This window comes from Lontra canadensis, unplaced genomic scaffold, assembly GCF_010015895.1.
Source record: "Lontra canadensis isolate GAN:19392208 unplaced genomic scaffold, GSC_riverotter_1.0 scaffold38, whole genome shotgun sequence".
Taxonomy (NCBI): Eukaryota; Metazoa; Chordata; class Mammalia; order Carnivora; family Mustelidae; genus Lontra; species Lontra canadensis.
In genome coordinates, this window is record NW_022631032.1 from 5,463,145 (window position 1) to 5,488,257 (window position 25,113).

The 25,113-nt window shown below is 37.3% G+C and overlaps 1 protein-coding gene across 4 annotated transcripts in view; it reads left to right on the plus strand.

Moving 5' to 3' along the window:
• CCDC14 (coiled-coil domain containing 14) overlaps positions 1-25,113 on the plus strand; it is a 49,797-nt gene that overhangs the window by 12,796 nt on the left and 11,888 nt on the right. For all 4 annotated transcript variants that reach the window (XM_032869497.1, XM_032869498.1, XM_032869495.1 and 1 more), the window contains 4 exons: positions 1,238-1,379; positions 14,345-14,427; positions 24,655-24,873; positions 24,949-25,081. In XM_032869497.1, coding sequence (XP_032725388.1) covers positions 1,238-1,379; positions 14,345-14,427; positions 24,655-24,873; positions 24,949-25,081 — 577 coding nt within the window. The remainder of the gene's footprint in view (positions 1-1,237; positions 1,380-14,344; positions 14,428-24,654; positions 24,874-24,948; positions 25,082-25,113) is intronic.

Genomic DNA, 25,113 nt, shown 5'->3' on the forward strand with positions numbered 1-25,113 from the left:
TTAAGTGTGTTATGTGCATTATCTCATTTAATCCTCACAACAATCCTGTGAGTTATTGTTATCTCCTTTTAATTATTGAGAAATCTCGGCTTCAGGAAGTTAAGTAATTTGACTCAAGTTCCATTGCTAGAAATGGTGGAGCCCAGATCTCTGCCTCCAATGCTTATGGGCTAAACTACTCTACAAAGGATTGATAGGGAACTTCTTAGTAGTTGGTCATAGATGTTTACTGTGTAAATAAAGATATACTTTATTTACATCAGGGTGTTAAAATACCCATGGGATTGAGTAAAGTTTTATAATTTAGAGTAAACTTTCTACCTCTTTTGGTTATAAGAGAGTGAATACTATAATTATTAAATGTTTTCAGTCCACAGAAAATTTGAATGGAAATGAAGGGCAATTATAAAAGGACAAAAGATTGCAAATCCACCTTCTCCCTGTGTCTGTTTGCCACCTCCCAAACCATCCATTCCCTGCAATTAATAGCAGAAATGGCACTGCTTTGATGTGGCAACCAAATGAGGTGTGGCTGGTTGTTTTGAGTCTACATTATAAAATTAAATAATAAAACCTTATCAGAGTAGATCCTTCTTCAATATTTTGCCAAATTGAATCACCTAAAGTGAATTATATGCTTATGCCAGGATCAAAGGTTGTGTTGTAAATGTTATTACTGTAATCAGTTATAGGAAACCCTTCAGCAGTGATAGGAGTCTAATAGTCCTTTGGGAGTGTGAGCCAGGAGACATGTCAGCTATCTTCCTACTATACTCTTAAACTGAAAAAAATCACTACTAGTCCTATGATAGAAGATTAATCTTTAGTTTATTGAATTAATTTCTTTTATTTATTTATTTATTTATTTATTTGACAGAGATCGCAAATAGAGACAGGCAGAGAGAGAGGAGGAAGCAGGCTCCCTGTTGAGCAGAGAGCCCGATGCGGGACTTGATCCCAGGACCCTGAGATCATGACCCAAGCTGAAGACAGAGGGTTAACCCACTGAGCCACCCAGGCGCCCTATTGAATTAATTTCTTTAGAATTCTTTTGAATAAGCAAATGCAAGCAGCAGGAAAGAGGAAAATAGGATTTCTTTATCACATTTATAAGTAATTAAGTTGTCTATTTATAGCAAATATGTATATATCTGCAGAATTTTCTTTTTTAGTAACACACATGAATAATCTTATCCAAAAACAATTTACATTATTGTTATTATTCTCCTTTTTATAGAGGATTCAGAAATTCAGAGATTGATTACAGAATTGGAGACGTGTATATCTCTACTTCCCGCGCTAAGTGGAAACACAAATATTCAAGTTGAAATAGCACTGGCCATGCAGCCACTAAGAAGTGAGAATGCTCAGTTACGCAGGTATGAATCATTCTCTGAATATTTTTGTCATACGCAAAGAGGTCCTATGGCCAGAACAAAGGTACCAAATGAGCTCTCTAGGACTCTGTAAGAAAAACAGATTTGCTGTTTTACTGCATTTCTACTTTTACTTCTCCATTTCTGAACATTGCCAGTGTTCTTTAAGTTCTCTTCCATTACTTCTGTTTGCTAGTATTTTCTCCCACTTTGCCTCCACTGTCCCTTGGTAGGTTGGGCGTAGAGAGAAAAATGAAGTTCCTTGGGGCATTTGTCAGACTAGTCTGGGCTGTGCCACAGTAGCACTCCAGAATCTCAGCGGCATAGCACGGCCAAAGTTTCTTTCGCCCTCATGTCAAGACCAGTGTGGGTCGTCAAAAGACCCTCTTTCATCCTATAACTCAGGGTTTAAGTTTCCTCCATCTCATGAGGCCACTGTCTCATAAGACATGTTTAGGGAAAAGAGAACACGAATCTGGCACATCAACTCTATACACTCCAGCCCAGAAGCGATAGTCTTGCTTCTACTTCTGTTTTGTAGGCTAAAAAGAGGCATATGGCCCTGCCTAATAGAAAGATTTGGGGCATAAAATTTTCCTGTACTGCCCATACAGTCCAGGAGGAAAGGAGAACCTGATAGGGGTGAGCACCAGTAGCCCCACCACACTCAGACATAGAAAAAAACTCATTTAAATTCTTAGATATTTTTTCTTTTGGCTATTTTTGACTTATGTAGGAAATCATTTACCCATTATTCGCAAGATCCTAACTTTGAGTATTTTAGTGATGGCCACCAAGGCCGTGACTGTAAGGTCTATACTTCGCAGAGAATTAGAATACAGTGTCTGTGCTTCTGCGGCCCTGCAGTGTGCATGCGCCCTGAGTGGGGATTATAGTTGTATGACCTGTAGATGTCATACCAGATAGGAACTGCAAGAACCTACACAAACATTTTCAAGAAATCAGAAAACAATAAGATAAGATTCCAGGTTGGAGAGGAGCTCAAATTTATGGATCTGGCGACTGCAAAGGCATGACACCTAGTGAGATTTACTTGCTTAGGATTATTTCTCTAAAGGTCATTAGTCTCCAAGATCCTACGATATAAGATGGGATTGCTGGGTTTAAATTCTAATAATACTGTCTTCAGTTCTGACTTACAATAGCATTAGTTTTTCAACTAAAGAACAATCATAAATATCTAATAGTAATGGTAATAGCTAATACTACCACTAACATTTATTGAATGTTTCTAATGTGCCAGCCTATGTCCTTTATATATGTCATCTCTTTAAATTGTCAGAATGGCTTGATAAGGTAGGTAATATGTTACTCTCATTTATAGATGAGGATACCAAGGCACAGAGAGGTTATGTAACTTGTCCAAAGTCACATACATAGAAAGATTCAAAACTGGGTCTTTTGATTTTAGAGAACAAATTATCTTAATTTCTACATTCTGCATTGCTTCTGCGAGGAAGTAGAATCCAACTTATTTATACTTCAATATTTAAGTGTAATTATGGAATAACAGACTGTATACTGTATACCGTAAGCTATTTGAAAGAAGCATGTTTTTAAAGGTATGACTGTCATCTAATTGGTTTCTTTAAATAAGCATACCAGAACTTAGTCTCAGAATATTATCTGTTTTAACATGTGCCCGTGGGAAGTATCAGTGGTTCTTGTTTATTTCCCTTCTTTAGAACATTTTAGAATTGTTTTGGGAGCTAATTTATAAGCTACTCAAGAAAATGAGACTTACTACTTTATTGGTCCACCGCTTGTTTTAATTTTTTAAAAAGGTATTAGTTTGATGAGGATGCCTGGGTGGCTCAGTTGGTTGCGCCACTGCCTTCGGCTCAGGTCGTCATCCCGGAGTCCCGGGATCGAGTCCTGCATCAGGCTCCCAGCTCTGCAGGGAGTCTGCTTCTCCCTCTGACCTTCTCCCCTCTCATCTCTCTCTCACTGTCTCAAATAAATAAATGAAATCTTAAAAAAAAAAAAAAGTATTAGTTTGATGTTTAACCTTATTCTTCAGACTTGGCACCAGATCCTTTTGGCTCTATGACTATAGAGGACTCTATGTCCATAGAAGAACATGCTATTCCCACTGTTTACTTGACCTTCTAAAAATGAAAAGTCTGAAAAACAAAGAATTTGTCAGTTTGTCTTTTTAGTAGAATGAGATTTCCAGCAGAGGGGTAGGAATTTTTGTGCCTCTTTGATAACTTAATTTAGAAAGAATCATCCATAATTTCCATTACAAATGGAAGTTGGAATACATAGGTTCATTCGAAAGTGTTTTTCAGCATTTTCAATCAAAAAAACATTTTTTCTTGTTTGGACATTTAGAAACTATGTGTTTCTATTTAGCCAGAAAAGTGATCTTTCAGGACTTCTTAGAGTTTATTGCCATCTTGTGGCTTAAGAAAAAAGCCAGGTGCAATGTTTCTAAGGCATTTGGGCATTTTTGGCATTTTTTTTAAATTTTTTTTTTTAAAGATTTTATTTATTTATTTGACAGACAGAGATCACAAGTAGGCAGAGAGGCAGACAGAGAGAGAGGAGGAAGCAGGCTCCCCGCTGAGCAGAGAGCCCGATGTGGGGCTCGATCCCAGGACCCTGGGATCATGACCTGAGCCGAAGGCAGCGGCTTAACCCACTGAGCCACCCAGGCGCCCCGCATTTTTGGCATTTTGGGCTGCACAGTTTTTATTTGGGACTTCTGAGAAAAAGCTTAACATTTAGCCTTCCTGGTCTCTACCCCCGAAATGTCTCTAATGCCCTAATCATTGTGCCAACCAAAAGCCCTGACACATTCCCAAATTCCCTGCATGATGGTTGGGAGGGGACTACTTCCATTTGAGAACCACTGAGGTAGAGAGTTCCTTAATATTTATAGGGCAAGACAGAATTCACGACCACTTCCTGACTGTAGATTCCAATATGAGACCATTATGTCCTCACACAGAACAAAAAAATGAAATAGGAGTGAGAGGGAGGAGCCAGGGGAGGCATTCAGTCTTTTGGCTTGAACATTTGACAGATGGTAATGTAATTCTCCCAGATGGAAGCTACTAAAGGAAGAATATATTGTTTATTTGTTTTTTTTTTTTTAATGTTATTTTTGAGATAGAAGATATAGGAGAGCCAGTGAGTTAAGATTTAGATATGCCAAATTTATCATTTAGCCCATCTGGAGATAAATATGGTGTAAGTGGAACACAGAACAAGATCCAGGATAGAAATTCACTAAACACATTTTTATTGAGCTTTTACTATAGATTTGGCACTGTTGTAGGCACTGGAGACAATGGTGATTGAAAACAAGTGATGTGTTACCAGCGTATAAGTGGTAAATTCAACAGGAAGGCATAGAGTATGACCCAACCAAAGGTGAAGTACTGGGGAATAACAGCTTTTTAAGGAAAGAACACAGGAACAGGAAGCTCTGATAGAAACCCAAAGAGGAGCAAGTAGGGAAGTGGCAGGAAAACCAGAAGAGAGAGAGGTCACAAAAGCCATGGGAAGAAAGAATTTATGAGAGATCTTTGCATAGCATTCAGAATAAACAAACTGACAGAAAAGATAAAAAGGAGTCGAGAATAAACATCACCAGATGAATTGCTCAAAGAAAACCCAAGAAAACTTGAAACAGTATTCTATAGTTTCCATATGTTAAAGATAATACAATCCTTCTTAGAGGCAGGAAAAGAGAATGCTTAAAGGAAAAAGACTACAAAGGAGAAGGAAAGTGAATTAGATGAGCTCAGGAAAATAGAAGCAAAACATCTTACAAAAATGAAAACAAACATGAAGTTAGGGTTTTTATATTCCATTAGAACCTAAACAATATGAATGGTGATTTTGTTGTTTGGGGGGTTTTGCTTCCCCCCCCCTCCAATTTTTCTGTTTCATTTGCCACTAAATTCGTAGTTCAATGTCTCCTACCGACTTTAACTTATTCCTCGTACCAAACGCTTTTTAAAAAAAATTTCTTGATTTATTTTGGGATAAAATATAATACATATATTTACCTTTTTAACCATTTTGTAAGTATACATTTGAGGGGCATTAAATACTCTTACAATGTTGTCTTCCCATAACCACTATCTATTTCCCCAAACTTTTTCATCCCAGAATAAACTCTGTACCCATTAAACAGTAATTCCCTCTCTTCCTTCCCCTTAGCTTCTGGGAACATTTATTCTCTTTTCTGTCTGTGTGAATTAGAGAAGGCTGAATTTTTGCCTCTTTTGTTTGCTGCTGTTATTTCCAGTGCTGAGAATTGTGCCTAACACTCACTCTGATAAATGTTTGTTAAATGACTGAAGGCATGGTGGGTAAGGTTGAAGAAATCAAAACAAAATAGAAAGAGAATAATTAAAAATTATTGTAAAGAAGATACATATGGAAGAGAAACAAAGGATGCAAAATTTGACATAATGAGTGTTCATGATAAAGAGAATAGAACAAGTGGATCAAAGACAATGTTAAAAGATATGTAAATAAAGGGAAATTTACTAAAAATCTGTGTTAGCAGATCAATAGGACATTCAGGATCCCAGGAAAACTATTAAAATGATCAACACCAAGACATAAGCTAATAAAGTCACCACATCAAGCTAATAAAGTCAGCACATCCTAAGGACAAAATAAAATTAACTTTTATAGACGTTCAGAATAAAAGCAAATAATGTGTAAAGAGAAAAATAAAGAGAAAAATACCTCAGCCTTTTCACAGGAATATTCATTGCCCAAAGATCATAGAACATTATTTACAAAAATCTAAGGGAAAGAAAGTATGCCCCAAGGATCTCATATGTGGCCCAGCAATCATTTTGGTGTAAAGGCATACTTTCAGGTGTGCAAGAACTTAGAAAATACAGCACCCTTGGATTCCTTTAAAAACAACAAAAAAAATTGTTGAATGGCAAATTCTAATCAACCAAGAGAAGAATTCAAATAAAGAGATTGCTGCTCGTGGACACCGCAGAGTAAGCATCGTTAAAGTCTCCCCTCCCACCGCCATCATGTCTAAGTCAGAGTCTCTTAAAGAGCCTGAACAGCTGCGGAAGCTCTTCATCGGAGGGCTGAGCTTTGAAACAACCGATGAGAGTCCGAGGAGCCATTTTGAGCAATGGGGAACACTTACGGACTGTGTGGTAATGAGAGACCCAAACACCAAGCGCTCCAGAGGCTTTGGGTTTGTCACATATGCCACTGTGGAGGAGGTGGATGCAGCCATGAATGCAAGGCCACACAAGGTGGATGGAAGAGTTGTGGAACCAAAGAGGGCTGTCTCAAGAGAAGATTCTCAAAGACCTGGTGCCCACCTAACTGTGAAAAAGATTTTTGTTGGTGGCATTAAAGAAGACACTGAAGAACATCATCTAAGAGATTATTTCGAACAGTATGGGAAAATCGAAGTGATTGAGATCATGACTGACCGAGGCAGTGGCAAAAAGAGGGGTTTTGCTTTTGTAACATTTGATGACCATGATTCTGTAGACAAGATTGTCATTCAAAAATACCATACTGTGAATGGCCACAACTGTGAAGTAAGGAAAGCGCTCTCTAAGCAAGAGATGGCTAGTGCTTCATCCAGCCAAAGAGGTCGAAGTGGTTCTGGAAACTTTGGTGGTGGTCGTGGAGGTGGTTTTGGTGGGAATGACAACTTTGGTCGCGGAGGAAACTTCAGTGGTCGAGGGGGCTTTGGTGGCAATCGAGGTGGTGGTGGATATGGTGGCAGTGGGGATGGCTATAATGGATTTGGTAATGATGGAAGCAACTTTGGAGGTGGCGGAAGCTATAATGATTTTGGCAATTACAACAATCAATCCTCAAATTTTGGACCCATGAAAGGAGGCAATTTTGGAGGCAGAAGCTCTGGCCCTTATGGTGGTAGAGGCCAATACTTTGCCAAACCACGAAACCAAGGTGGCTATGGTGGTTCCAGCAGCAGCAGCAGCTACGGCAGTGGCAGAAGGTTTTAATTACTGCCAGGAAACAAAGCTTAGCAGGAGAGGAGAGCCAGAGAAGTGACAGGGAAGCTACAGGTTATAACAGATTTGTGAACTCAGCCAAGCACAGTGGTGGCAGGGCCTAGCTGCTACAAAGAAGACATGTTTTAGACAATACTCATGTGTATGGGCAAAAAAACTCGAGGACTGTATTTGTGACTAATTGTATAACAGGTTATTTTAGTTTCTGTTCTGTGGAAAGTGTAAAGCATTCCAACAAAGGGTTTTAATGTAGATTTTTTTTTGCACCCATGCTGTTGATTGCTAAATGTAATAGTCTGATCATGACGCTGAATAAATGTGTCTTTTTAAAAAAAAAAAAACAAATAAAGAGATAAACATTGAATCTATACATAGAACTAAAACAACTGTGGGAATTAAGGTACAGAATAGAATTTGTTATCTTGACAATAAAAATTCCAAAATTAATGTTTTTCTAACCTATTTCCTTTATTTAAGTTTATTTAGGAATATTATTTTATGAAGTAGAGAAATATTTGTCTAAAGCTCATGAGTTCTGATTTCAGTTGTTACTTTTCGTTCAGATAAAATCACATAATCCTAAATTCCATATGTAATATTGTAAAATGGCATTTGTAATAGTATAAAAAATAGTGCTTATAAAAATATTTATGATATTATAAAATAGTATTTGTAATAATATTTGTAAATTTGTAATATCAGTTTGGCTTATTTTTTCTCTCTGTATAGGCTTAAAAAATGTCTGATTGATATTCAGCAAGTAGTGATTATTACTTATATTTAGTATTGTGCTGCAGGTTCTACCAGTGCAATAAAGCAAGGAAAGAAAACCTTTTTAAGTACAGGCTGTCTTATTCACAAATGATACGATAGGCTTTGTAGAAAATCCTACAGAATCTACAAAAAAGCAACTAGAATTAATAAATGAGCTTAGCCAGGTTGCAGGATATGAGATCAATATACAAAAAAGGCAATTATATTTCTATATATTGGAAATGAACAATTTGAAGTGAAGTTTAAAAACAATACTATTAATAGTAGCATCAAAGAATATGATCAATTTAGGGATAAATTTGATTTAAAATGTGTAAGACCTGTATACTGAAAACTATAAAACATTGCTGAGAGAAATTAAAGGAGACCTGTATAAATGAGAATAAACTAGACACATAGATTATAAGACTTATTATTGTTAACATGTTAGTTCTCCCCAAATTGATCTATAGATTCTGTGTAATTTTGGAGAAAACCCAGCATCTTTTTTTTTAGAAAGATGATTCTAAAATTTATATGGAAATTCAAAGAATCTAAAATAGCCAAGCCAAAACAACTTTGGGAAAGGAGAACAAAATTGGTACTATCCTTTTTCAAGACATAAAGTTATAGTAATCAAGACAATGTGGCATTGGTGTAAAGATAGATAGATATATACTTGAAACAGAATAGTGTCCAGAAGTAAACTCACATATAAAGGTAGCTGATTTTTTAGGAGGGCCTGGGTGACTCAGTAGGATAAGCATCTGCCTTCAACTTGGGTCATAATCTCAGGGGTCCTGTGTCTGCAGGGAGCCTGCTTTTCCCTCTCCCTTGGCCTCTCTCTCTCTCAAATAAAATCTTTAAAAAGCAATAATAATAAAATAAAGGTAACTGATTTTTTACAAAGATGCTAAGGAAATTCAATGGGGGAAAGAAGGATCTTTTCACTAAATAGTGCTGGAACAATTGGAGAGCCATACACAAAAAAGGAAAAAAGTAAAAGGAAGGAAGGGAGGGAGGAAGGGAGAGAGGGAAAGAACAATTACTTCAACCTTAATGCCACACCATATATAAAAATTAACTTGAATCACAAATCTTAATATATAAGTTAAATAAGTTAATATCTAAGTTAAATATCTATTAAGTTAAAACTTAATAAATAAGTTAAATAGAACTTAGAGAAAACATAAGAAAAAAATCTTAGGGATCCTGGGTTGGGAAAGTTTTTTTTTTGTTTGTTTGGGTTTTTTTTTAGATTTTATTTATTTATTTGACAGACAGAGATCACCAGTAGGCAGAGATGTAGGCAGATAGGAGGAAGCAGGCTCCCAGAAAGCCTGATGCGGGGCTCGATCCCAGGACCCTGGGATCATGACCTGAGTCAAAGGCAGAGGCTTTAACCCACTGAGCCACCCAGGCGCGCCGGGAAAGATTTCTTAAATATAACAAAAAACATAAGTAAAAAGAATTTGTAAGTTGGACTTCATCAAAATTTAAAATTTGCTCTTCAAAAGACACTATTACTAAAGATGAAGAGGCAAACAACAGAGAAAATATTTGCAATACATGTATTTGATGGACTTGTACATATAGAATGTATAAGGAACTGTTGCAACTCAAAAAACAGGCAAAGTACTTTAATAGACGCTACATCAAAGAAGATGGATGGGTATCAAATAAGCATATGAAAATCTGCTCATCACTGTTAGTCATTAGGAAAATACAGACTAAAACCACAATGAAATAATACCACATACCCACTAGAATGACTAAAATTCAAAAGACTCTACCAAATGATGATGTGGAGGAACTGGCACTTGCATAATTTACTGGTGGGAATATAAAATGGTACACCCGCTTTGGAAAATAGTTTGGTAGTTTCTTAGAAATTAAACATAAACCATATGATCCAGTCGTTTCACTCCTAGGTATGTACACAGAGAAGTAAAAGCATATGTCCAAACAAAAACTTACTTGTGAATGTTCATCAGAAACAATCCAGATGTCTGTTAACAGGTGAATGGATAAACACATGGTGGTGTATCCACACAATGAAATATACCACCCAACAGTGGAAACGGAAGAACTATCGATACGTGCAATATCATGGGTGAATCTCAGAATCAGTGTGCTGAATGAAGGCAGGCAGGCTAAAGAATGCATTGTATGATATATAGTATAAAATTCCCGAAAATGCAAAGTAATCTCTAAATCAGTTGTTTGGGAAGAGGATGGTATGAAAATGGAGCATGTGGAAATTTGGAGGCCTGATGAATATCTTAATTATGGTGATGGTTTCATCACATCATCTGTTAAAACTACCAAATTATATACTTTTACTATAAAATGTGCAGTTTATTATATGTTTCATTTCAGTAGAGCCATATTTTAAAACAGTAAAGAAAAAAGAAGTATTTGCCTAAATGTCAGCACTTCTTTTCCTTTGTTTAAATCAAGTACATGAACATATAATACATAATATTTGTTAAAAGTGTGTGTGACTCTATCCATTTTTAAAAGATTATCTTTTGTTGTTTTTTATCATGTATCATTTTTTAATAGAACAATCATGTTTTTTAAGTCATTTTTTTAAAAGATTTTATTTATTTAATCATGAGAGAGACAGAGAGAGAGAGGCAGAGGCAGAGCAAGCAGGGAGCCTGATACAGGACTCCATCCCAGCACCCCGGGATCATGACCTGAGCCAAAGGCAGATGCTAAATCATCTGAGCCACCCAGGCACCCAGAACAATCATGGTTTTTTTTTTTTTTAAAGATTTTATTTATTTATTAGACACACAGAGAGAGAAATCACAAGTTGGCAGAGAGGCAGGCAGAGAGAAAGGGGGAAGCAGGCTCTCTGCTGAGCAGAAAGCCCGATGCAGGACTCGATTCCAGGACCTTGAGATCATGACCTGAGCCGAAGGCAGAGGCTTAACCCACTGAGCCACCCAGGCGCCCCAGAACAATCATGTTTTAAAAGCCTGGCCCTGAAAGCTGGGAATGAGAAGGAAGAAGAGTAGCTAATGGTACAGTTTGGTTGGAGGGCATATTTTCCTAAATATGGGAGTGCTTTTATTACGCTTCTTGGCTTAGGACATAAACAAGTAAAGAAGAAGCTTCAGGTAGAGAAGATAAAAGAAGTGGAATAGGAGCAGAGTCCTTAAGGGTAGAGCAGACAGTGGGATCCAGGAAGCTGATGAGGCTCCCTGTCTCTAAGACTAGAAGAAAGAAGTGAGATTAGTGTATATGTATATATATGGGTAAATTTGTATGCCCTGGGGCAGAAGGGTAACAGTTTGTCCCCAAGCCATGTTATTTTTAGTGAAAATATGAAAGTATCCTACTGAGAGGAGGAGGGTAGGAATGAGAGGCTTACAGTAAGGGTTGAAAGTTTAGGCCGGCCATAAAGGGGAAGAGAAGAGAAGAATCTGACTAGGGACATGTGTACAAGATTATTGTCAGGCAAAGCTTCTTCCACACACTTGGTGTGTAAGAGGACCTTAGTACTTTCTGTTTTCCTAGAAAATACCAAAAGAATCATTCCAGTTAGAGTTGTAGATTATAAGTCTATGCTGCCCTTTCTAGATCTGCACTCTTTGGTATAAAGGGGAAACTTTTCAGAAAAGCAGAATTGTTTTTGAAACAAACATGGGATTGTATTATACTGTTTTTCTTCTGTAGCTTGCTTTTTTCCACTTCACAATGAGTCTTGAAGATGTTTCCTTGTCAGTACATTTAGATGTCTCTTTTTATTTTTTTTTAATTTTTCAAAAATTTTTTAACGATTTTATTTATTTATTTGACAGAGATCACAAGTAGGCAGAGAGGCAGGTGGGGGGGTGGGGGAAGCAAGCTCCCCTCTGAGCAGAGAGCCCAATGTGGGGCTCGATCCTAGGACCCTGGGATCACGACCTAAGCCAAAGGCAGATGCTTAACCCACTGAGCCACTCAGGTGCCCCTAGATGTCTCTTTTTAAAAAACTACTTGTGTTTTTCTCATTATGGATATACCCTAATTTATGTAGCACTGTAAGTCGTTTCTAACTTATTACTATTAAATAGTGTTGTTTGAACATCTTTGTATATATCTAAAGATTGTAGATGCTTTTGCGCATGTACAACTACAGTTGGCTCTCAAGCAATGCAGGAGTTAGGGGCGCTTACACTCTATGAAGTCAAAAATCTGTGTGTAACTTTTGACTCCTCCAGAACTTAACTACTGATAACCTACTGTTGACTGGAGCCTTACCAATAACATTGAATGTTTTTATTGATTAACATATATATTATACAGTACATAATACATATATACATATGTTATATGTATTATGTTATAATTATATGTATTATAATATATTGTAATACATGTTATATGTATTATAATATTGTAATACATATGTCATATGTATTATGTACCATATTCTTGCAATAAAGTAAGCTAGATAAAAGAAAATATTAAGAAAATCCTAAGGAAGAGAAAAAATACATTTATAGTACTATATAGTATTTATCAAATATCTGTGTATAAGTGGACCTGCACAGTTCAAACCTGTGTTGTTCAAGGCTCGATTATATTGCTGAGGCTAGATAACCCAGATTATCTTGTCAAAGATAATGAACATTTTACGTTTCGTTGGATACTGTCAAGTTGCCGTTCAAATGGTTATATCAGTTGATTCCCACCGATTGAGATAATTCACTTGCCTCACCAAAAAATACTATTTCCTTTTATTTTTGTCAATCTTGTGGCCATAAAATATCTCCTGTTTTAACTTTTCATTTCTTCATATTAGGAAAGCCAACCATTTTTTATATGCTTATAGGCCATTTCTATTTCTTATGTGAATGGCCCATTTTTATTGCCTTTCTAACTGATTTGCAGGAGCTCTTTAAGTGTTGTGGATTTTTGGTCTCATATGTGTGGCAGGTATTTGCTTCCAGATTCCTAATTCTAGGACAAGTTTTAAATTTTGATATCTTTAAATCTTTCATTCTTTTCCTTGATGGTTGGTGGATTTTGAGTCTTGCTTAGGAATGCCTTCCCCACTTCAAGATTCTGTAGATTTCCACTAAAACTTTTATACTTGGTCTTACTTGTCTATTTTTTATTTCCTTAATCTGTCTGGAATTAGTACATGTAAATGATATGAGGAAGGGCATTATCATTTTAAATTTAGTAACAAATAAATAATACAGAATATTTTCACGTAATTAATTCTAGAAAGATAATAGAGACAACTTTCACTTTGTGAAAGTTATTTAAGCGTCAGCTTCTTAGAAGAAACATTTTTGTAATTCCTTTTGTATGTTCCAGTTTGTAAAGAGGCCACAAATTGTGAAGTTTATTGTAGGGTGAAGTTGCTGCTAATTAGCGTTCACTTTTTTAAAATAAGGTCATTAACTTTTCCATCTAATAAAGAAATTATTAGAAGCATAGGTTTGCATTTCCCAGTTTTTTCAATGTGTGACAAACCAAGCAGATGCATGTCTGATAGCAGTCAGTCCTTGCAGGTATTCTAGGTCATAGTTACGACAGATCTTTTAAAAAAAAAGTTATTTGTGCGGTAATGAAAATGCAGAGAAGGGAGACAGAAGGAGAAAATAGCAGGAGGAGATAGGAAATGAAAGAAATTTTTTTTAAAAGACAAGGAAATCATTGAGAGAACAAAAACAGAAAAGGGAAAAACTAAGAGAAGTCATCTTTTTTCTTGTGAGAGGACAGTTTATGCTGTCCCAGGCAATCTTTCAAAAATTATCTCAGGCCCTATGAATAAGAGCAGCAATGTGGTTTTGTTGTTTTGTTTATTTTGTTTTTGTCTTTGTTTTGGGGACGAGATGGACTTCTGCAGTCCTGGTGAGTACCATCTTTTGTCTTTTTCATTTTTCATTTTTTAATCTTTTTCATCATGATAAGTGTTCTCTTTAATGCCCATCTCCCTTTTTCCCCATTCCCCCCACTCACCTGAGCAAAATAAGTCAGTCAGACAAATGCCATATGATCTCACTCATATGTGGAATTTAAGAAACAACAGATGAGCAAAGGGAAAAAAGAAAAACAAGCCAAGAAAAAGACTATTAATTATAGAGAACAAACTGATGGTTCCTGGAGAGGAGCTGTTATCTTTTTTAATAGGCTGTTGGACGTACACTGTTAAATGAGTTTGGGTTTCTTGGAATCATGTTTCTTTATTATTTCCTTTAGGCAACTGAGAATTTTGAACCAGCAACTTAGAGAACAAGAAAAAACCCAAAAGGCAACTGGTGCTCTGGAATGCAACCTTGAATGTAGGTAAAAGAACTTTAAGAACTGATAGTAAATTCTTTGTTCTAGAAATACTGGTAAAGAATGGAGCTTTCTTAATTACTTTGTCTTAAGAAGACTTTTAATTTACATTTGAAAAAATAGGAATAATACTTATTATTAAAAATTAAAATAGCACAGAAACAAAAATAAAAGATCTGTGGTATTAGTAATGTCCATAATAGCCAAAATATGAAAAAGATGTGGTGTTAAAAAAAAACATGGTGTACACACACACACACACACACACAAATATTACTCAGCCATCAAAAAGAATAAATCTTGCCATTTGCAATGACATGGATGGACCTAGTGGAAATTGTGCTAAGCAAAATAAGTCAGAGAAAGACAAATACCATATATAAAAAAGAGACAAATATTATATGATTCCACTCACATGTGGAATTTAATAAACAAAACAGATGAACATAGGGGAAGAGAAGGAAAAATAAAATAAGATAAAAAGAGAGAGGGAAGGTGCCTGGGTGGCTCAGTCGGTTAAGTGTTTGCCTTTGGCTCAGGTCATAATCCCAGGGTCCTGGGATTGAGCCCAACATTGGGCCCCTTGCTCAGCAGGGAGCCTGCTTCTCCCTCTCCCTCTTGCTCTCTATCAAGTAAATTTAAAATATCTTTAAAAAAAAAACAACAACTAAAAAAAGACCAGAGAGGGAGGCAAACCATAAGAGACTCTTATTTCTAGGAAACAAACTGAGGATTGATGGAGAGGCAGTGGGTGGGGGGATGGGATAATTAGGTGATGGGCATTAAGGAGGGCATGTGATATAATGAGCATGGGGTGTCATATGCAACTGATGAATCACTAAATTCTACACCTGAAACTAATAATATACTATATGTTAACTAAATTAAATTTAAATAAAAGAATTTTTTTTTAAGATTTTATTTATTTATTTGACAGAGAGAGAGAGATCACAAGTAGGCAGAGAAGCAGGCAGAGAGAGAGGGGGAAGCAGGCTCCTCGCTGAGCAGAGAGCCCGATGTGGGGCTCCATCCCAGGACCCTGAGATCATGACCCTGAGCCGAAGGCAGAGGCTTAACCCACTGAGCCACCCAGGTGCCCCAAATAAAAGAATTTTTTAAAAAAGCTCTGTGCTATTATATCCCAATAAGACATCCCTGGTTGTTTTTTTTTTTGTTTTGTTTTGTTTTTTGTAAAAGGCTCTATTTCCTTTTACATGTCTCCTGTTCATATAGAATTGATCTGTTTCAGAAATAATGAGTTCCTACCATGTGCCTGGCACTAAAAGAACTATATATGTATTTTTTCTTTTTTAAAAATGAGATTACACTGCATATGGTCTTCTGAAGCTTGCATTTATTCATTTAATATGTAGTGGATAGTCTTCTTTTTTTTTCAGGTTTTTATTTAAATTCCAGTTAATTAACATGCAGTATAATATTAGTTTCAAGTATAAAATTTAGTGATTCATCACTTACCTACAACACTCAGTGCTCAAGCGCCCTCCTTAATTCTCATCCCATTTAACCCATCCCTGTCCACCTCCCCTCCAGCAATGCTCAGTTTGTTCTCTATAGTTAAGATTCTATTTTATGGTTTGCCTTGCTTTTTTTTTCCCCCATGTTCATCTGTTTTGTTTCTTAAATTCCACTTATAAGTGAAATATGGTATTTGTCTTTCTCTGACTGACTTATTTTGTTTCACATAATACTCTCTAGCTCCATCCATGTTGTTGCAAATGACAAGATTTCATGCTTTTTGATGGCCGAGTCATATTCTGTATGTGTGTGTGTGTGTGTGTGTGTATACACCATATTTTCTTTACCCATCCATGAGTTGATGGGCATTTGTACTCTTTCCATAATTTGGATATTGATCATGCTGCTATAAATGTTGGGGTGTATGTATCCCTTTGAATCTATATTTTGTGTCCTTTGGGTAAATACCTAGTAGTGCAATTGCTGAGGTATAGGGTTGTTCTATTTTCAACTTTTTGAGGAATATCCATACTGTTCTCCAGAGTGGCTGCACCAGCTTGCATTCCCACCAACAGTGAAAGAGTGTCCCCCTTTTCCCCACATCCTCACTAATACCTGTTGTTGCCTGTGTTGTTAATTTTAGCCATTCTGACGAGTGTGAGGATACATGTTGTAGTTTTGATTTGGATTTCCCTGATGTTGAGTGATGAGGATCTTTTCATGGGTCTGTTAGCATCTGTATATCTTCATTGGAAAAATGTCTATTCACATCTTGTGCCCATTTTAAAACTGGATTATTTGGTTTGGGGGTGTTCAGTTTGATAAGTTCTTTATGTATTTTGAATACTAACTCTTTATTAGATATGTCATTTGGAAATATCTTCTCCCATTCCAAAGGAAAACCTTTTACTTTTGTTGATTTCTTTTGCTGTGCAGAAGCTTTTACTTTGATGAGGTCCCAATAGTTTATTTTGCTTTTGTTTCCCTTGCCTTAGAAGACCTATCTAGTAAGAAGTTGCTACATCCAGTGTCAAAGTGTTTGCTGCCTGTGTTCTCCTCTAGGATTTTGATGGTTTCCTGTCTCATATTTAGGTCTTTCTTCCATTTTGAACTTATTTTTGTGTATGGCGTGAGAAGGTGGCCCAGTTTCATTCTTTTACCTGTGGCTGTCCAGTTTTCCCAACCCATTTGTTGAAGAGACTTTTTTCCACTGCACATTCTTTCCTACTTTGTTGAAGACTAGTTGACCATATAGTTTGGGTTCATTTGTGCATTTTTTGTTCTATTCCACTTATCTCTATGTCTTGTTTTTGTGCCACTACCATACTATCTTGATCACTGTAGCTCTATAGTATAACTTGAAGTCTGGGATTGTGATGCCTCCAGCTTTGCTTTTCTTTTTCAAGATTGCTTTGGCTATGCAGGGTCTTTTGTGGTTCCATACAAATTTTAGGATTGTTTTTTCAAGTTCTGTGAAAAATGCTGGTAGTATTATGATAGGGATTGAATTAAAGGTGTAGATTGCTTTGGGAAGTATAGACGGTGTTTTTGAAGATTTTATTTATATATTTGAGAGAGAGAGACAGAGAGAGCATGAGCAGGGCAAGGGCAGAGGGAGAAGGAGAGAGATAAGCAGATTTCCCACAGAGTACGGAGCCCGACATGGGGCTCAATCCCAGGACGCTGAGATCACGACCTGAGCCGAAGTCAGATGCTCAACCAACTGAGCCACCCAGGTGCCCTGGAGTATAGACATTTTAACAATAATTGTTTTTCCAGTGCATGACCATAGAATATTTTTCTATTTTTTTGTGTCACTTTGAATTTCTTCTATTAGTATTGTATAGTTTTCAGAATACAAATCTTTTACCTCTTTGGTTAGGATTACTCTTAAGTATCTTATGGTTTTTGGTGCAATTGTAAATGGGATCAGTTCCTTAATTTCTCTTTCTGCTGCTTCATTGTTGGTATATAGAAGTGCAACAGATTTCTGTACATTGATTTTGTATCCTGCGACTTTACTGAATTTGTGTATCAGTTCTAGCAATTTTTTGGTGAGTCTTTTGGGTTTTCTATATACAGTATCATGTCATCTGAAAACAGTGAAAGTTTGACTTTTTCTTTGACCATTTGGAACAATTTTATTTCTTTGTGTTGTCTGATTCCTGAGGCTAGGACTTAGAATCCTGTGTTAAATAACAGTGGAGACAGTGGATGTCCCTGTCTTGCTCCTGACTGTAGTAGAAGAGCTCTCAATTTTTCCTCACTAAGGACTACATTAGCTGTGGGTTTTATAGGGCCTTTGTTATGTTCAGGTATGTTCCATCTAAACCTGCTTTATTGGAGGTTTTTATCATGAAAGATGTAGTTTGTTCCATGCTTTTTCTGCGTTCTATTGAGAGGATCATATGGTTCTTAGCCTTTCTTTTGTTAATGTGGTGTGTCACGTTGATTGATTTCTGAATATTGACCACCCTTGCAGCCCAGGAATAAATCCCACTTGATTGTGGTGAATGATTCTTTTAATATACTGTTGGATACAATTTGGTAGTATTTTGTTGAGAATTTTTGCATTCATGTTCATCAGGGATTATTGGTCTGCAGTTCTCTTTTTAAGTAGAGTCTTTGTCTGGTATTAGAATCAGAGTAATGCTGGCCTCATAGGATGAGTTTGGAAGTTTTCCTTCCATTTCTATTTTTTGGAATTGTTTACGAAAAATAGGTATTAACTCTTTAAATGTTTGGTAGAATTCCCCTGTGAAACCATCTGACCCTGGGCTTCTGTTTCTTGGGAGATTTTTGATTATTGCTTCAGTTTCTTTGCAGGTTATTGGTATGCTCCAGTTTTCTATTTCTTCCTGTTTCAATTCTGGTAGTTTATGTGTTTCCAGGAATTTATCCATTTCTTCCAGGTTGTCTAATTTGTTAATATAATTTTTCATAAAATTCTCTTATAATTGTTTGTATTTCTGTGGTGTTGGTTGTTATTTCTCTTTAGTGATTTTGTTTATTTTGGTCCTTTCTCTTTTCTTTTTGACAAGTTTGGCTAGGGGTTTATTAATTTTACTATTTTTTTCAAAGAACCAGCTCCTGGTTTCATTGATCTATTCTACTGTTTTTTTTAGCTTCTATTTAATTTATTTTTACCCTAATCTTTATTATTTCCATTCTTCTGCTGGCTTTAAGCTTTGTTCGTTGTTCTTTTTCTAGCTCCTTTAGATGTAAGGTTAAGTTGTTTGAGATTTTTCTTGCTTCTTGAGGAAGGCCTGTATTGCTATATACTTTCCTCATAGGACTGCTTTTGCTACATTCCAAAGGTTTTGGACCATTGTGTTTTCATTTTCATGTGTTTCCATGTATTTTTTAATTTCTTCTTTAATTTTCTCGTCAATCCATTCATTCTTTAGTAATGTGTTGTTTAACTTCCATGTGTTTGTGGTCTTTCTAAATTTTTTCAGATGGTTGACTTCAAATTTCATATCTTTTGTGGTCAGAAAGTATGCACGGTGTGATCCGCAAATCTTTTTCTGCTTTTTGAGGCCTGATTTGTGAACTAGTGTATGATCTGTTCTGGAGGATGTCCCATGTGCACTTGAAAAGAATGGGTATTCGGCTGCTTTGCGATGAAATGTTCTGAATATATTTGTTAAGTCCATCTGGTCCAGTGTGTCATTGAAAGCCATTGTTTCCTTGTTGATTTTCTGCTTAGATTCATTAGTCCACTGATGCAAGTAGGGTGTTAAAATCCCCCATTATTATTATCAATGAGTTCCTTTATGTTTGTTATTAATTATTTTATGTTTTTGATGCTCCCAAGTTGGGGGCATAAATATTTACCATTGTTGTATCTTCTTGTTGGATAGTCCCCTTTATTATGATATAGTGTCCCTCATCTCTCTCTTTTTTTTTTTAAGATTTTATTTATTTATTTGTCAGAGAGGGAGAGCACAAGCAGAGGGAACAGCAGGCAGAGGGAGAGGCAGGCTCCCTGCTATGCAAGGAGCCTGATGTGGGATTCAATTCCAGGACCCAGGGATCATGACCTGAGCTGAAAGCAGACACTTAACCTACTGAGCCACCCAGGCTTCCCGTCCTTCATCTCTTGTTACAGTCTTTGGTTTAAAGTCTAGTTTGGGGTTGCCTGGGTGGCTTATTTGGTTAAGCATCTGACTTTAGCTCAGGTCATGATCTCAGGGTCCTGGGATTAAGCCCCAAGTGGGGCTCTGTGCTCAGCAGGGAGTCTGCTTCTCCCTCTCCCTCTGCCCCTCCCCCTACTTGTGTGCTCGTACTCTCTCTCAAATAAAATCTTTAAAAAAAGTAAAACAAAAAAAATGCAGTCTAGTTTGTCCAGTGTAGGTATTACTACTCTGGATTTCTTTTGACATTCATTTGCATGATGTTTCTCCTTCCCCTCTCTTTCTTTCTTTCCTCTTTTTTTTTTTTTTTTTAAGATTTATTTATTTACCTTAGAGAGCATGCAGAAGTCAGGGGAGGGGCAGAGGGAGCGAATCCTTAAGCAGACTCCCTGCTGAGTGCAGACCTAGACCCGGGACTTGAACCCGTGACCCATAAGATCATGACCTGAGTTGAAACCAAAAGTGGGATGCTCAACCATGTGAGCCACCCAGGCACCCCTCCATCTCCTCACTTTCTATCTGCAGGTGTCTTTAGGTCTAAATTGAGTCTCTTTTTTAGTCCATTCTGATACCCTATATCTTTTGATTGGAGCATTTATTCCATTTACATTTAGAGTAATTATTGATAGATATGTGCTTAGTGCCATTTTATTACTTGTTTTGTCATTGTTTCTGGAGATTTCCTCTGTTCCTTGCTAGTCTTTGTCACTTTTGGTCTTTCCTTCTCGCTCAGAGTCCCCATTAATATTTCTTGGAGGGCTGGTTTAGTGTTCGTGAACTCCTTTACTTTTTATTTGTCTGGGAAACTCTTTGTCTTTCCTTCTATTCTGGATGATACCCTTGCTGGATAGAGTACTGTTGGTTGCAGATTTTTCCCATTCAGCACATTGAATGTATCATGCCACTCCCTTTTGGCCTGGCAAGTTTCTGTGGGAGATCTGTAGCTAGCCTTATGGGTCTTCCCTTGTAAGTTAGGGACATGTTTTGTCTTGCTGCTTTTAGAATTTTTTTCTTCATCACTAGATTTTGTAGATTTAACTACAGTATGTCTTGGGGCTGGCCTGCTTTTGTTGATTTTGGTGAAAGTTATCTCTGCCTACTGGATGTCTGTTTCCTTCCCCAAATTCGGGGAGTTTTCAGCTTTTATTTCTTCAAATAAATCTTCTGCCTCCTTTTCTCTCTCTTCTTCTGGGACTGCTGTGATGCAAATGTTATTACATTTAATGGAGTCACTGAGCTCCCTAAGTCTACTCTTGTGATCCATCATTCTTCTTTCTCTCTTTTGTCCAGCTTCATTATTTTTCATAACTCTATCTTCTGTATCACTTATTTGTTCCTCTGCTTCTTCCATTCTTATGGTCATTACATCCAGTTGGTTTCAAATCTTCATTTCATTTCATTTCCTGAAGTCTTCCATGCTTTTCTCAAGTCCAGCAAGTGTCCTTATGGTTATTGTTTTAAGTTTTCATTCAGGCATATTACTTATATATGTTTTCTTTTTTCAATCTGTTTCAATTAGAGCTCTGGCCATGATCTTTTCAAAAGCTCTTTCTTTTGGGATGAATTCCTCTATCTTGGCATTTTATCTAGGTCTCTTCTACTGTGTGTTAGGAAAGCTTGTGATGTTTTCTGCTCCTGAGAGTAATCCTTTATGAAGAAGAGGTCATATAATGTTTAGTTCAGGGCCTGGTGCTTCAGAGAGCATCTCTGATGTGTGCCGCATGCACTCAGGTGCTGTGTTTGTTTGCTCTGTCCCTCAGGTCAGTTGTCTGCGGAGGTTCTCCTTACCTGCCATGGACAGTGCTTGAAACTTGGCCAGAGTGTGACGAGTTTTAGTTAGGGACTGCTTGTTAAATGAGACTTGATGCTACTTCCACTAGAATGAAGCCTTGCAGAACCCTATAGTTGGTAGACATATACGTGCAGGGGTTTATGCTGATCTTCTGGGAAGATCTGCTGGACCTGATCCTTTAACACACTTGCCCGAGAAAAGCAGCACCAGTAGAGCACAGGGAAGGACTTGGTATAAGCAGGTTAGGCAGCCAGTGTTGGTGCTGTGCTGCTTATGGAACTGGTTTATGCTGAGGGCTGGGGGAGGGAAACGGTGCCAGCCAGCCCCTTTGTTCTGAGAGAAGGGAGTCGGTGCTTGCTGCTCTCAGGGAGGCCCTCTCAGAAGAGCGAATAATTTCCCCTTATGTGTCCTATGCATTTTTCAGATTGTTATTTTTACGCTCTGGGTTGCTTGCCTGCCTGGAGCAGCGCAGTGTACTTTGGGCTCTATCCTAGCCAAGTCTGCTGACTTTTAAAACTCCAAACTTTGGGGACCTGGTGTGGTAGAGACCTGTGCTGGTCTTCTGGGGGAGGGTCTCGCTGCACTGGGACTAATGCAGGTTTGACCAGAAGGGCAGTCGTGACAGAGGACAGGGGTGTGGGATTTGGAGCAAGCTGGTTAAACAGCCAGTGTCCTGGGTAGCTGCCCTCAGCAGGTGTCCAGCAGGTGTCGCTGCACCTTTGCTTAGGGGTGGGTGAGGGAAATGGTGCCCGCTGGCTCTTTTGCCTGTAGAGAGGCAATACCACCTCTCAGATGCACTCCAGGAAGTAGAAACAGCCTTTCCCTAGGCCCCTTAGGTGTTCTTCAGATCGTGCTGTGTGCCCTGGGATTGCTTGCCTGCCTTCTCTCCAGCAGTAGGGCTGCACCCTCAGATCTCTATCCCAGCCAAGCCCAGGGACCTTTAAAACTCCAGTCTTTGAGCCCCACTGGTAGCAAAAACTCATAAAAATCAGCCCCTCTTATTTTCCTAGCCAATGGCTTTGGGGAACTGGTTTCCTTGTAGGTATCCCTGTGCGCTCCAGTTTCCCATACCTTTCTCTGCAACCAGCGCTCCCTCCCCTCTGTAATACCTGCCACCCTCTTCTCCCCCAAACCATGCCTCTGCACTCCCTCCCTTCCTCCATGTGGCCTCTTCTCTCCCTTTAGTTGCGCAGTTTGTTCTGTCAACCCTCAGATAAATTTCTTGGGTGTTCAGAATGATTTGATAATTATATAGCTGTGTTCAAGGGATGAGGCAAGCCTAGGGTCCTCCTGCTATGCCATCGTCTTAGCTCCCCGCCCTAATGCCCTAATAAAACCTATAGTGGGCATTTTTCTTTCTGTTTAAGAACTGTTTGGATATTCTGCTTATGTGGTTCCATCCTTCAAATACTCTATTGGTATTTGAAGTTCTCTGATGATCATTATCTAGGGTATCTTCCCAGTGCAAACCGTGCTGCAGTAAAAATCTTACACATATGTCTTTGTGCACATTGTGAGCATTTTGTAGATTATAGTTGTAGAATTACTGAATCGAAGGATATATACAGTTGCAATTTTGACAGATATTGCCAAATTATGTTTATGGATCAAAGAGTTTAAAATAATAGAAAAAAGGGGGAAAAAAACCTATAGCAGAGGAAAAGATGAGAACTGTTTGTTTGTTTATTTTTGTATTCTTGGGATCTTTTCCTAAGCCTGACAAAACTCAGTTGCCAGAAAGGAAAAGATGATAAAATTTGTCCTCTGAATTTTTTTTTTCATTTTTCTGCACAGCAAAATTATAAACACATTTAAAGCACATCAACAAAATGGGGAAAATGTTTTCATAATATATTATATGACAAAGGCTTAATTTTCTTAACATATAAATAGCTCTTGCAAAGCAGTAAGAAAAATATGATCACCCAGCAGAACACATACTTCATGAAATTGCTCATCTTCACCAGAGTAATTTTGGAAAAAGTCACTCTGGTTCCCCTATGAATAAACAGTGGGGGTAAGGATGGGTGGGAAAGGAGGCTAAGATAGGAAGTGGGGAGATTGGTGATTGCCATTGTAAGTAGTTAATCTCTTTTTAGTCTCTGCTCATTTACCTTATTGTTCTCTTGAGAGCACTTATTGCTATTTATAATTACTTGTTTGCTATCAGCTCTTTGAGAACAGGGACCATGTCTCCTAATCATCACTGTACGTCCAGGTTCTAACACCATGCCTCACACATAGGTCTTTATTCGTTAAGTGAATTGTGCCATATACTTTTATAGCCATTAAAGAGAATGTGATAGATCTCTGCCCCGTACATATCAGTCTTACGGGGGATAAAAGGCACAGTTAGAAACTATGGGTACAGTATGATTCATCTCTTTTTAAATATGTACGTTTTATGCACGAGTATTTTTCCAGAAAGATACCAAAGTTAATAGTGATTGCCTTTAGGAGGAGAGCAGAGGTAGGGTAGTGAGGAAGACTCTTCATTGAGAATCACTTGGTATCATTGGTATCTCATCCTGTTTGAATTTTTTTTTACTCTGTGCATGTATTATTATTTCATTAATAAAGGTAAAAAAATGTTAATGCCCCAGATATCAATTGGAGAAAAAAAGTATGACTTCTGCATCAAATATTAAAAATGTATTTAGTATTTACATAGAATTACTATGTAGTAGTACATAGAACTGCTCCAGCATATAATTCTTAAGCAAAATCAGTAAATTCCAGATCTTTTCTTTTTTAAAAGCAGATCTTTTTCAGGTTTGTGCTTTTTAAATTCAGGCAGCAATTCTTTGATCTGTTTTGTCTTGCAGTGTTTTCCCTTCAGTCATTGAACAAGTCCCTGCAAAACCAATTACAAGAGTCACTGAAGAGCCAGGAATTACTACAGAGTAAAAATGAAGAACTTTTAAAAGTGATTGAAAATCAGAAAGATGAAAACAAAAAATTTGCTGGTATATTTAAAGAGAAAGATCAGACTTTACTTGAAAATAAACAACAATTTGACATTGAGACAACAAGAATAAAAATTGGTATGTATTTGAATTGTAGTTATGGCCACAGTTTTTAAAAAGAATGAGGAAACTGAGACTTTTTTGTGGTTTCAGAATTGGAGGAAGCCTTAGTCAATGTGAAAAGCTCCCGGTTTAAGTTAGAAGCTGCTGAAAAGGAAAATCAAATTTTGGGAATAACATTACGTCAGCGCAATGCTGAGGTGGCTCGCCTGAGAGAATTAACCAGGTAACACTGACTTTTTTTGACTAACATACCTC